This window comes from Nelumbo lutea, chromosome 5 (genome assembly GCF_056320005.1).
Source record: "Nelumbo lutea isolate HS-2025 chromosome 5, American lotus-T2T, whole genome shotgun sequence".
NCBI classification, from domain to species: domain Eukaryota; kingdom Viridiplantae; phylum Streptophyta; class Magnoliopsida; order Proteales; family Nelumbonaceae; genus Nelumbo; species Nelumbo lutea.
This window is the reverse complement of record NC_142688.1, coordinates 85,132,776-85,147,551: the sequence shown is the minus strand read 5'-3', so window position 1 is coordinate 85,147,551 and position 14,776 is coordinate 85,132,776. Positions and strand designations below refer to the sequence as shown.

Sequence of the window (14,776 nt, the reverse complement as noted above, 5' to 3'; positions counted from 1 at the left end):
ATAAAAAGTAAAGAGCATTAATGTATAACACATGACCCTACTAACCATGTCAAATGGTTTAATGATTTACTTAGCTAGGTCATTGTAGGCTAGTGGTTTGGTAGGGATTCAAATAGATTGGATTGGATTTGAATCAATGTATATTCGAATTCGATTCGACCTGAAGATTTGATTGGATCTCATAAATATTGCTTCGAATCTGAATCTGATTAAGATATTGGATATTTGAATTTGATACAATCCGATTTAATTTAAAAAATAATAAATTATTAAAATAAAAATAAAGATGTAATAGTTGAAATAAAGAAAAGCAAAAAATATAAGTATTTTTCAACTATTTTCATCATATAAGAAGTTTACAAAAATGCAATATAAAGAAAATATATATTATATATAATTGATTTGACTACAATATTAAAAACCAATATTCAAACAATATATTGGAATTGCATTTCCTCTTGGTAAATAAATATATTTTATTATTTCATAAATTAAATAATAAAAAATATAGTTTCTTTATAAATTTTATAGAAAAATTTGAAGATGCATTAATATTATATATTCTTCATATTAAACAAATATATGTTTTAAAAATAAGAATTATTGTTAGTAAAGATACAAATGGCTAAAATACAAAGAAAAAAATGAGTTAATGTCCTAATCATAGTCCATTTTCATGGTTAAATAAGTTAATGGTTCAATCACTAAGGTCATTTGGTTGATGACTATTATAAGCATCATCATTTGATATTGCCATGTGCAACGCGCATGCACTTTTACTAGTCTATCTATCTTTCTATCTATTTATCTATCTATACGAGTCATGCCTCTCCTTGCTCCATTACCCTCACCCTGCATTCTCCTTTGACTCTCTCTCTCTCTCTTCTCTCATTCCCACCACTCACATTCTCCCATTAAACCATGTCACCATTCCCAACCCAATTACCTAAAAATATTCATAGAATCTCTCTCTTAAGGTATATCCTCTAAGTCATTAGGAACGTATTATTTTACCCTATTCCCCAAAAATTCCTAAAATCTCTCCTCCTAATCTATATCTATTCTCCTTCATTTAAAATATCCATATTAATTAATAAATAGTCAAATACAATTAATGTTTAACCCAACTCATATTCAATGAGTATTAAATAGTGTTATTACCAAAAGATAATAAACATTATTAGTAAATTACCAAAAATTAAATATTCTTATTAGTACGGTTAGTAAATTATCAATAAATAATAAATATTGTTGTTAATTAACTCATCATGACTTTTTAAAGTATTTTGGGTAAATACTCTTATATTAACAACTTTTTATAGAAATTAAAAATTCTTTAATTAATTTCTATAAACTTGAGAATAATATTTAAAAATTATTAAAAAGTACAAAAATTTAATTATTGCTATTATTATAGTCAAGGGCAGAGCCAAGTATAAAGGTGGGGGGTCCTTGGACCCCAAACTTTTTGTTAAAACCATATCTATATGGTTACTTAGTGGAGGTTGGGTTAAAAACATAATAAATTGGGTCATTGCCCCCCCCCCCCCCCCCCGAAAAAAAAAAAAAGAATTAAACCTTTTCATGCTATTCTTTCTCCTCTCTCATTTTCTTAAAAAGAGAAAAGTCCTAGCTCTGCCATTAATTATAGTTAATAAAATATTATAATGTTGGAAAATAAAATTATTAATTAATTTATATTGGAAAGTAAAAGATAAATTGGTGTAATTTTGTTAGTAAACTACCTAATAACAAATAAATATTTAATGAAAATTTTAAATAATTTTCAATAAACCTCCATAATTACACAAATGTAATAAACTTTTCAAAAATTTTCATAAAACTACATTTTCATAAAATAACATTTTGGAAATTAAAAGATATAAACTTTTTGAATGTTTATTTAAAATGTATTAAATAATTATTAAAAATTATTGGAATATTTTGGAAATATTAGGAAAATTTATTACATTTGATAGATTTTGGAAAACTATTGAAAAATTATGTAATTTTCATTGCAAATTATTAACGATAAATGAGTATGGGAAAAGGAAAATTGTAATTTGAACCAATAATTACACAAATTATTAAGATAAATTAGTATAATATCGGAAAATAAAATTATTTATTAGTTTATATTAGAAAATATAAGATAAATTAGTGTAATTCTGTAAGTAAACCATTTAAAAAGAAAATAAATTATTTAATAATAGTTTAAAAATAATTTTAAATAAATTTTCAAAATTACTGAAATGTAATAAATTTCCAAAATTTTCATAAAATTATATTTTTGAAAATTAAAAACAATTTAGTGTACTTTTAGAAATTTACCATGTGGCTGATACTCAGTATATCATTTTGATCATTGTCATCAATTTGAATATTGGGTTGACGGGGAGTGGGTTCCTTGCCTTGAACTTGCTCGACATTAGAGACGGAGAGGGAAAAATTAAAGGATTTCCCATCCTTGATGAAGAGTGGATTCCTTGCCTTGAACTCACCCAACATTGAGGACGAGGTGGGAAATTTGAGGATTATCTATCCCTAACGGGGAGTGGGTGCCTTGGCTTGAACTCACCTGACACTAGGATGGGGCAGAGATGGGGTAGAGTGTCTTGACTATAGGGTGGGGACAATGATGGGGTGTCTCGCCCCGTTGCCATTCCTATATAATTGTTAATTATTAGTAAAATTAATAAGGATGTTAGCTTTGTAATTATTTTTATTTATTTAAAGTCAATCAAAATTTCATTTAAAAATAATGAAAATAATAATAGTTATTAAAATTACTACAAATGATTAATAAAATTAAATTTATTAAAAAATATTTGTTCATATTAAATTAATAATAATTATTTTCTATAAATCAATATTAAATGAAAAATACAATTATTAAATTGTTAAATATTAACAATAACTTTTAATACTTTTAGTTAATTAATAAAAGATTTTAATTATTAATTAATTAATAGTAAATAAAATTATTCAGTCTTTCAAAATTTCCCATGCATCGCATGGATCCGCGCTAGTATTGAATATACCAACTGCAACACATAATTGTAATAGATAGAAGTCAAGCTCGCTAGTATTGAATATACCAACTCACAACAATGAATGCTCCCTCTATTCGGCCTAAACTTTTTGGCTCATATCGGAAAGAATACAAATACAGGATTTATGTAGAGAGTACTCTACATATTTGTATTTGTATTTGTACTCCTTTCAAACTGAGCCAATCACCGTTAGCATTAGGTTACAATTAATTTAAAGTGTAGTGAATTATTAAACATATAAAAGGCATACTTACCAAATAAGTTCCAAGTGTTTGAGGGAAAAAAAAAGCATCATTAGACCAAATTGACCCTGCATCAATAATTTTTATCCTCTTCTTCTCACCAAGAATCTAGATATACCCAAATTGGAAAATTTGGTGATGAGGTACTTACCCTTCAAAGGAAAAGCCCTATTGTATTTGACCTGGCAATTTAAATCAATGAACTGCTTATGAAATATATGTTAATTGGACCTTATCTTTTCATTTATTCAGCCCAACCCAACTCTCCAGTTTTGTCATATTGCTATGTATAAAAAATAAAATAAGTGGATATAAATGAAGTCGCTTACCTTGGAAGAAGGGAGATTGTCAAATTCTAACCAGAAGGAAGGTAGGGACTAGGGATGGATTTCTTGCTGTATGAAACTTAACATGACAGACAAGTTGAAGATAACAAATGGCAATCCATTAATTCTCCTCCATCACTTCTCTCTCTATTACCATATTAAATGCCTTGCCCATTGTGTCACCTCATCTTCAAGCCTAAAGCTCACACTTTTCATTCACTTTAGGCTGGAGAAAAACCACGCCAAAAGGAACCATGATACCAACCGATTGTGCTGGTAAGGTCTTGGGATGCATCACCATTTTCAACTATGGTTTTAAAAAACGATCTGGAAACGTAACCGTTTTGGCCACTGTCACTGCTTTTTAGGTCAACAGTCTGAATGTCTAAAATTAAAAAATAATAATAATAAATAAAATGACCAAAAACCATTGAACAGATTGACAGTTCAATTATCCGGATCAATAAATCATTGATTGATTCAACGATTTTTTGTCAGGATTCGGGTTTGAGATAAAATAGAACCAGTTGGTTGGACAGTTCCTAGGCCGAACGGTCCGACCGTCCAAATCAATAACGATTCAAAAACTATGTTTCTAATGACTCAAAAAAAATCCCATCTTCACTTGAAGGTATTGAGTTCAGATCTTTACGATTGCATCCATCGATGATAATACCAGAAATGATGATGCCATCATCTAGAGATGTTTCAGAACCAGATGTGAACTCAACGGTGTTATACTGGCTTTTCAAATTCTCAATTCTCATCTATTTGTAGGAGATTGTTATCATGAGAGAGAGAGGGGGGGACCTCATTGAATTAACTTCATGATTCACCAACTTTATTGGCCGAAAAGAAAAGGGAAATAGTGGTAATTAGAGCACTTTTCATTCTTCGATAATTTTTTTTTGATAGGAAATTAAATCTACTGTAAATAGGGCAAAGAAAAAGCGTTGTTTCTAAAAGACAAACGCTGATACCGCCTTTATTAAGGAAAAAGGACGCCTCTTTGTCATTTTTTCATGAGTAAACAGCTTGGCATGTGAAAATTAGGATGTGCCATGGTCAGTCCTCTCATCCCATAACAGATTTCTGAAAGGGCTGGATTGGATGATTTATTGATTTTGTTCTTTAGTGAATAAATTATTAAGGAGGTTTGTGAACTTCATTTATGAGGTGCTGGATAATATGATTTCTCTATGTATTCCACTCTAGTCCAGTGTTCTAGTGTGGTTGAGGCCATGTGGTTTGGGTGATACCCCACCCCATGAAGCGTTCTGTTGTGATATATATATATATATTGAGTATTTTGCAACTGATGCCACTAAATTTGCAATGCATTGTGTAAGTGTGACCAATTAATCCATGGGGGAATTCCACACCACAGAGAACACCAACTTAATGACCCAAACTGAAATTGGGTTGATTCATTGATTGCTATAAAGCTAAGTTTGGTTTAGTAGGAATTAAGACAAACGAAACAAAAACAGACGAGTTATAGATGGCTAAGTAGCCACTGTTGTAAGAGTTTGAATTCCCAAGTATGACACAGGAGACCGACCAGAGATGAATAGCGATGATCGTCCTTTTTAATCCCGAACCGGATACTGGACCTGATTTGTGGAAATCACATGTACGGAGCTGGCATAGTGTTTTGTGATTGGCCCATGCTTGAGAATTTAGCATATTAAGCAGAATTCCATTTTTTATTTATTTTTTGTTATTTTTAAGGAATTCCGTACCAAATGTCAAATGGGTCCGTGGTCACCCCTAAAAGCTGTATTTTGGTAATCGATACATGTAAAGTTTTTGGAAATGGAAACTGGGATTTTGTATTAAAACATTCAAGTTGAAATCGAAAATTGATATTTGTTATCCGACTTTATCAATAAACAAAAATTCGGAAAAAAATGGGTTTAATTTGTTACGCACTTTCGAGGTGGGTTGTTGGGTTTTATTGTTTCTTGTTGGTAAAAAAAAAAATCAGCTGGTTAATGGGTTCTTAATATAGTTATCAAGGTGGGTTTTGTTTTTTAAGTTGGAAAAAGAAAAAACAGGACGACAATGGCGGAGACAGGACGTAGGAGGAGTGCGAGACTGTCTGCACTAGAAGCGTGTAAAGTCCAGCAAGCGACTTCTGTGGGGGACCCGCCAGATGTCCCACAACCACAACATACTAACAATGGAAAACGACCCTTAGCCTTGGTCGAGCAGGATACGCCAAGAAAGAGAGGTAGGAAGAAGAGGAGGCTTAGAACCGTAGAAGAAGTGGTAGTTAATTCTGTTGCAAGAGAAGCTGAGCAGGTTAATCCCAATTTCTTTATCTTCATTTTTTTTTCATTTTATATTTATCCATTTCTTTACGCCATTTCTGTTTTTCTTTTTCTTTTTCCCCCAAGAGAGACCTTTTGATTTTATCCTTTTCCTAGATATTCAACTAAATGTTAACAACTTTAATTTTTAAACTGATGGGCCTTTTCATTTTTTTTTTTTTTTTATATACTGTTAGGACTGATATATACCTGACGGCTCGAGATGAGGAACTGGACTAAGAAACTGAGTTAGAACTTAGAACCAATAGATTAATATGGGTTTCAGAGGGTTTCAGTAAATTAAGCAATATTAACTGCGCAAATGTTAGTTATCTATCTGCATTGCTTTCTTGGTCTTAGTATGCTTATCTCTTTCAAGTTTCAATTCGTGAAGTAAACATTTCTATTAATTCAATCTGTATCTTTACCCTGATTTTATATCGACTTTTTTGATAACAGAACCGGAGCTCTTACAGGCTAGTGGTTATCTATAAGCTCAGTTAGGAGGCGGTTCATTTAATTCTCATGTTTTCTGTTACTAAAAGAACAATACCAAGAATTCTAATATTTTAGTGGTCTTTTTAATCGATTTCCTTTTTGAATGGTCTTGTGATTTGATGCTTTTCAAGTTATATGGTGTAGATTGGTAAAATCAGATCACCTAGGAAATTGAATCCAATTGACCTTTTCCTTTACTTTCTGAACTTTATTTGTTAACCATTTGCTTTCTCCAACAATGGGGAGTATGTATCCAATAAATTTTTGGGGCTATAAAAAGAGTGACCCTCATGCTGGTTTGGAGAATTCCAAATTCCACCCACACTGGCAGTTACAAGCATTTGAGAGATTATTCTTTATTCGGTGATCATTACAAGTACTTTGACATGTTTTACCCTTTTTTTTTTGTTTCTGACAAGTTGGTTTAATCTTACCATTACTTCTTCAATCTAGTTTATGCCATCAACTTGTTCATGCATGACTCAGAGATAACACCTTGACGTCATTCATCACATCTTAATTTTCTTTAAGATTTAAAATGAGAAAGAATATCTTCTTCACTTCCGGGCTGTTGTTCCACTACAAACTAATGGAAATGGTCCTTGAACACTTCAACCTGATCTTTTATGGAGATATATACCTGCATGGTATTAAACAGAATGTAATGGCTAATCGTGGTTCTTGTAGCCAACCCCATATAGTTAGGGAAAGGCTTCGATGATGATTATACCTGCACGAGTATAAAATTTATAAAAGTTCCTTTCCATCTATGCTTTCCAAGTATGGGTTGAACAATGTCTATGAAAGATGTAGATTGTTAAATGAAATCAAATATGGCCAGTTGCTTGGAGAGATGGTTTCTAGGATCGAAGAGGAAATAGGGATAGTGAACACACAAGTACAGCAAGCTTTATACAAATTGCAATTCTAAGTTTAGGCTTAGTTTTTAGTACTACTCAATTTTTATATTAGAATATTATTATTCTGGCTACATGGCAGAGGTCAACATATATATTCTGGATTTCCTGTGTCTTCTGAGTTCTGATTTTGGTTTCTCATTCCAAATTATTTGCAGGAAAGAGAGAACCTAAAAGATGAAGGTCATACAACCAATATTGGTATATCTATTTTCCTCATCAAATATGCCATTCTAAAGTGGCATTTTAGGATTTCATACATGATCATGACATGTGAATTAATAACCTTTCTATCTCTTTTGTCAGACCAACCATCAAAAGTGGCTTCTTCATCTTGGATGCTAGAAAAACAAAAATTGGAGCTTATCCTTGATATACTACAAATGTAACTACTCTTTTAAGATATTTGTCTTGATTATATTTAGGATAAGTAAAAGCAATCTTATGAATAGAAACTCTGGAGGACAACTAAATGATTTAGAAAGGAAAAGTACAACTAAGTAACATTCTCACTGGAGTGTCTTTTCTTTCATACTTTAATTCAGGAGAGATAAGCATGAAATATTTGCCGAACCAGTTGACCCTGAAGAGGTTTGTATTGAATGCTTAGTTTCTACATTTTCTATATTGCACTTCAGCTTCCAATTGGTATGCAATTATTAACTGGGATCTTTTGTTTTGGAAGGTTGACGGTTATTATGAAATCATCAAGGAGCCAATGGACTTTGGCACCATGAGAGCAAAACTTCATGAAGGAATGTATACAACTCTAGAACAATTTGAGGTTTGCTCCATTTTCACCCATTCTTATTAAATTTTAACCTCTTATGAATAGAAACCAATGGATCTTCAATATATCGGATCAAATCAAGTATACATAGATCTAAATTTGATTTGTGAATATTCAGATTCAAATCAAATTTGGATTGAAATAGGATATTGAATAACATCAATAAATTAAACTAAAGATTATCAAAATATTATATATTATTAACAAAACCAACTAAAAATGACTTTAATACTGCATATCATGAAAAAAAGAAAAAGAATTGAAACTAACTTTTATGTAACTTGGACCTATGACTTGGTAAAAATACAACATTTGAAACAATTTTACTAATTATAATATAAATTAACAGGGCTGTGGATGGACTCCAAAGTCCGATACCCAATTTTACTTCATATCTGATTATTCCAGATTTGGATGTTAGAACTTGCATCTGATTAATAAGCAGATCAGATATGGATTTGGCCCCATTCACTCTGATTAAAATATGAGTCTGATAAAAAATATTATATATATATATATATATGTGTGTGTGTGTGTGTGTGTGTGTGTGTGTGTGTGTAATATAACTATGTGTATATATATTATATACAACTTTATAAAGTTTATAACTGATAAATTTAATACTTTATATTTATATACATTTATTATACATGTAGAAGTTAAAAGTAATTAGATTTTATAAACTTTTTGTCAATTTAAACACAATAAGATGGATGCGGATTAAATCCAAATCCGATATGTCAGGATCCAAAGGTTTGATAGTTGGACCGGATGAGGATGTAGCTGGATCCAATCAGAATCCGATCCAATTACAGTCCTATAAACCAACATTCGCCCTTAACCAGATCAAATTCAAATTCAGGTTCAAACAAACAGATTCCTTTTGCAGCCATTTAGCAATTTGTTGGTTGAACTAGTAGACTTTCATTTTCTATATCTGATTTTCCTTTCCCTAACAGATTTTGAATCTGTGAGCCTGGATAATTTGGTTTTCTTATTTCAAAGTTTTTCTTTTAGAAATAATGTGCATACTTCTCTTTGAAAAATGAAGGGAAATGTATATTTTCCCACCTGACTTGTCAATATTCAACTGGTAGGGCTACATCAGGAATAAGTAGCCTAATTAGCATAACAACTATAATACCTGGATATGGAAAGGACATGGATGGACAAAGTCTTGGACATGGAACTAACATTGAATATGGAAGTGTCTGATATGATATAGCACTCATCTAGAAATATCTGAGGCTATCATAACATAACAAACCCTTTTATAAAATATACTTGACTTTTCTTTGAAAAAAGAATTAATAGTGTGTTTTCTGTAACATCTTCTTGCCAATGTTATTTCACTTGTATTGCTTTTATTCATCCAAGTTTCTTTCCCTCTTTCCTCTGACATAAGCCAATTTGTATAATTGTTTTAAGAACTCATCCTAACTGCTGATGACGTGGGTGATATGGGGCAATACATAATGGCCATGCATATAATGTTAAGGTCACAACTTTTGTCATGTTGCTATCTTCAGATATGTAATTCAGTAAACAGTGATTTATCATTTCACTCTATCTTCCATCAGAAATTATAGTTTGGAATTCAAAAATCTCAACTGATCATTTGTTGTTTGGATTATTACACAGCATGATGTTTTCTTGATATTCAGCAATGCCATGCGTTTTAATTCCTCAACAACCATATTCTTCAGACAGGTATGCTCATCAACTCCCTGCTAAGTGGGGTATAATGAAAGTAAATAGAAGTATAAGCTACAAAGAAAAAATCTTACTTTATGGCACATAACCTTGTATATTTAGGCTCTTGCCATACAAGAATTGGCCAAGAAAGTATTTCAAGCTCTGAAAATTGATCCTGAGAACTTTGCGATGGAATTCTTGGTTATGAGACGAAGACGTGGTAGAAAGCCTCATCATGGCACCAGATGTTCAAATCTTAATGCAGATAAAGTGAGGCCTAATAGTATGACCATTGATGTTCCATTAGATGGTAGGCCCTGTTTCTTACATGGTCCATCAAGTCACAGGAAAAGCTTCCAAACATACCGTGGGTCCTCCAGTGCAAATCACATTGATAGAAGAGATTATGAAAAACAATCTGGTATGAACTGGAAAGAGATCTAGTACTTGCTTTTTGACATGTTCTCTCTTGCATTTTCTATATTGGACATCAATGCCAGCATTTAATAAATTTTCTATTTAGGAAACATATACAATGTGTTTGTTGTATGTTTGTCTCACTTTATAAGATGAAATACAATCCTCCATGACTTGTGTATCTTTTAGATACACACGCAAATGGTTCAGATTTTATTAAGCATAAATAAGAAAAAAGGGGCCCTATACAAGGCACTTACATAAGAGAAACCATTTATGAAATGTGCACGTATGGGCCTTTGTGCATCAAAGGTGATGTCAACACACCAAATTGCCTCTCAATTTATGTACATGTATAATAACATATTACTAAGTTTTTTTTCTTTTTTTTGTTGATAAAACAAAGAAATGTAGTTTAGTACATGTTCCAATGCCTGTTAATTTTCACATATAATTATGAATTAAATGGTTACATTTGTTCTTATAAGATCTTCCACTCTGTTAATTTTCACATAAAATTATGAATCTGTTTATATCACCACAGACATATAGCCTCAACACTTGTTTAAATGCATCTTAATCCTCAATAGGACAAACACATTGTTAGAAATTGCAAGCTATCATCCAAAAAGTACATCTTTCTGTTACTCTAACCAACCAATCACTTTATTTGCTTTTGGATAGGGGATAAGTTAACGGGAGTATCTTAGACAAATGGTTAAGCTCATCCTATTGGTATGACTACCAGGATACAACCCTTGGGTAGTTTATCCAGCTACAGTGCAGCAATAAATGCCCCACTGTAAATTCAAATATCTGGTTAATATCTGCCTTAAGCAGGAGTTCATTTCACACATGGATATACGCATATAATATCACTGCTTTCTTATCATATCTTGGTTTACTGCAATACTGTTGCTACTTACATGATCAGATTATTATTTTGTTTGCCTGTTTCATCTTGGGTTTCTAGAATGCTGATTTATTTATCTCATTTTTTTCTCAGTTTCAATATCAGAACCCCGATGTACATATAGCCCTTGGACATCTTTCCTTAATGAGAACGAATCTATAGCTTCAACAATTTATTATAGCTCAAAACAACTAATGCAGGTAAATTGTTCATATTTATCTTTTAATTTTCTTTTGTTTTCCTATTTTTCTGGAGTTTCTAATGCACTTTGTCATTTTATGCTGTTTCTTAAAATGTGATTAAACTTTTGCTGGAGTCTAATTTCTAAATTTAATGTGGTTTTGTGCACATGTAAATTACATAGTACACACTCACTTTATCTAGATATTGTTTATGCTAAGAAGCATATTTTGTATCTTAGAAGGAAAGGGAAGAAACAGAAAGATCAACTTGTCATAGTGTTGTACAGAGATTGGCCCACTAGTTGTTCAGTTACCCCCTCTAGATCTACTTAAAAAATTGCCTTGTTGCTTCTACACTTTGTTCTAGAGTTATTCCTTTTTAACTATGCAGTAAAGTTCATCTGATCATTCTTAGTTAGTAGATAAGTGTTGGGTGTGAACACAACTTTTCACTATGTGACATAAAGGAAGTTTGCTTGAGTGTCTCATCTGTTCTCAGTACTTAGTTCCATTTTGTTTAGTAGTACTTTCTAAGATGTTGTCTTCTTTTGGATGATTCTGGACTCTGAGGCAGCTGAATGACTTAAGGAGGCAAATAGAGAATCAAGGAAAGCCAGAAAATCCTTTCTTTTGTTCTTTTAAAACTGAGTAATGATTTTTTTTCCTGTCCTGATTGAATCAAGCTTAATCATTGTTCTTTTGGATGATTCAGTACTTAGTGCGCATTAAACTAGGGCCATTGACATCTTCGTTCAATATGCATAAAATCAGAAAATCTCCAGGAATATGTTTTCCTAGTCAAAATTTGTCAGTATTCCTGTTATTGATAGAAAAATTGTCAGTATTTTTACTTTACTATTACATTTCTCTTTATTAGCGTCTTTCTGTGCCAAGGAAAATATTCATCAATCCAAATTGTCCAATAATAGGGTCCAAGTTGGTCCATTGGCCAATGTTAAGTTGATTGGATGACTTACCATCCGATAAATGGTTCCATATGTTTTTGGAAGTTTCATTGGGCAGATGTAGAAACTGAGAATTGAGGATTCATATTTTGGTACTGGGTTCATATTTTACCAAAATGGATCGAGGATCAGCTGGTGAAAACTGAGAATTAAGTATCAGCTGGATTCATTTATTCATCAATCCAAATCCAGTACCATTTGTTCACTACTGGTAATGGATTCATATTTTGGAATGATGTAGAAACTGAGAATTGAGGATCAGCTGGTGAAAACATGGGGTTAAATTGGATTTACCAATCTTATATAAAACCCTCAAATTTATGACACTTTAGACAGAAAAATATTATATGGGAGGAACTCAATCTTTGATCTCTATTTTACAAATTCTTAGATGCTTATGATCATATGGATTAAATTTTCTTGATTTTGCAGGTCAATCGTAGAGGCCTTGGATACAGGGAGAGTTTAAAGAGGTTCATCAAAGATTTGGGACCAACAGCTCAGAAGGTGGCCAATCAGAAATTGCAAGAATGTCAAGTTCGGAGTAGAAATTATCAGGTTCTAGCACAGACTTCAGTGTGTCAGAATCTGAGTCTGAAAGATCAGGTTCCAGGAACATATTTGCAACAGGAACCCATTTCAAATGGTGAGACTAAGAGTTCCATGTCTTGGAATATCCTTGACAAGTTTTCTGAACGTCCAACTGTCCTTGCTGATGCTAGGGAAAGAAGCCATCTTCTTGGTGCCATCAGAGGAAAAGTGGCGCATGAGAATCAACCAACTGAGATTAAATTGGGATCACATTTCCCTGTCACTTGTGTTGCAGCTCCAAGATTTCTATCTATCGGTGAAACCCACCCTAGCAATCAGTATTCACGTATGGTGTCAGACTCTAACCAGTTGGGTAAAGGGGTCCAGCCAGCTGATTTGGCTTCAACGTCTCCCCAGTCAATGCTGGCTAATCAGAATGATATTACTGAGCTTCATTCGGGTTTGCATTTCCCTATTGGTAATTTTAGAGCTCCAAAAATTCTAACTATTGGTGATACCAACTCTAGCAATCAGTACTCAACTATGATGGACTCCAAGTTGGATAAAGGGGTCCAGCCAGCTGAAATAGCATCTGTACCTTCCCAGTCAAGAATGGATAATCAGAATGAGATGACTGGGCTTCAATCAAATTCGCATTTCCCTGTTGTTAGTTTTGGAACTGCAGAATTTCCAGCTTCTAGGATCACAAACTCCTTCAATGAACATTCAACCATGATATTGGATGCCATCAAGTCTGATAAATGGGTCCAGCCAGGTCATTTGGGTTCTGAGCATTCCCAGTCAAGGTTGGCTCATCAGAACCCAATAACTGAGATTCAACTGGGTACATTCCCTATCGCTGATTACAGAGCACTGAAATTTCAACCTTTTGAGGTCACAAACCCTGGAAATGGGTACTCAGCTTTGATGGTGGACTCTAGTTCAAATAAACAGGTTAAGCCAGCTGAATTAGGTTCAAGAAATTCTCAGTCAACAAGAACGTCTCATTTGGTCACAAACACCAGCAGTGAGCACCCAGCCACAATGGCAGACCTCACCAGTTCAGATAAACGGGTCTATGTGGCTGAGCTCGGTTCAGAGTATTCTCAGGCAAGGTTTCTTGGCCTTTTATCTACAAACAACAACATTACTGTTCCATCTCCATGGTATTCAGAATTCATTAACGTATCTAGTTCAAGCCAAGCTGCTGACCCTGTTCATGGCTTCCTGTTAGATTATTTGGATGGAGAGAATCATTCCATGGGTTCTCCAAGCCACAATTTGAGCTCATCTCAGGGAGGCCCATTTCCAGGATATAGTCTACTTGGATGTGGAGAGAATCAAGCCATAACTGCACCAAACAATAATTTATGTTTGGTTATGGAAGAGCAACTTGCAGAACGTTGTCAGCCTAGGTCATGGGGCCAGCAAGTTGCTTTTGATGCTTCATGCTTGCAGTCAAGTCTCAGTCAGCTGAACGTTAATTCATTGAGCAAGGATGCTTTCATGCAGCCAACAGGCCAGGATGTATTTGCACAGCCGGATTTGCAGCTGGATTTGGGTCCTGAGGAAGTGTTCGTTGATGCAGCAGCGAGGTTTAACAGGGTTTCAATAAGCAGCCATCAAACAGAACAAAGTAGTCAAGTATTTATTGACAATCGGCAAATGACTTTATTGGATAATCACCAGCTTGATTTGGCTCTTCAGCTATAGGCAAAGTACTTTTTGGTGCTCATTCTTTAAAGTTTAAATACAAAAACAAAAGGAAAGGAAAAAAGAAACTATTAATTTACAAGATCAATATTGCTTTGTTTTTCTCCCCTTAAAAGTTAAAACTGTTCTCATTCTTGCCTTGGGCAAACTAGTTGTCAACTTGTCATTGTTTTCGTGTCCCTTCTAAATGTTTCATTAATCATAGAAGAAATTAAAGTATCA

At 33.1% G+C, this 14,776-nt stretch overlaps 1 protein-coding gene across 1 annotated transcript; it reads left to right on the top strand.

Moving 5' to 3' along the window:
* The first annotated feature begins 5,629 nt into the window (after positions 1 to 5,629).
* Positions 5,630 to 14,776, top strand: LOC148853229 (uncharacterized). Its single transcript, XM_088946958.1, has 9 exons — positions 5,630 to 5,925; positions 7,507 to 7,549; positions 7,655 to 7,733; positions 7,894 to 7,939; positions 8,034 to 8,132; positions 9,780 to 9,848; positions 9,954 to 10,254; positions 11,257 to 11,363; positions 12,743 to 14,776. The coding sequence occupies exons 1-9, from the start codon at positions 5,686 to 5,688 to the stop codon at positions 14,552 to 14,554; spliced, it is 2,796 nt and encodes a 931-aa protein (XP_088803084.1). The 5' UTR covers positions 5,630 to 5,685; the 3' UTR covers positions 14,555 to 14,776.

Bases quoted from the DNA above. Each gene is read 5' to 3' on its own strand.
- LOC148853229 (XM_088946958.1), top strand. From the start codon at position 5,686: ATGGCGGAGACAGGACGTAGGAGGAGTGCGAGACTGTCTGCACTAGAA. The intron at 9,849-9,953 runs GTATGCTCATCA...TTGTATATTTAG, and splicing joins CAACCATATTCTTCAGACAG to GCTCTTGCCATACAAGAATT. The intron at 11,364-12,742 runs GTAAATTGTTCA...TTGATTTTGCAG, and splicing joins GCTCAAAACAACTAATGCAG to GTCAATCGTAGAGGCCTTGG.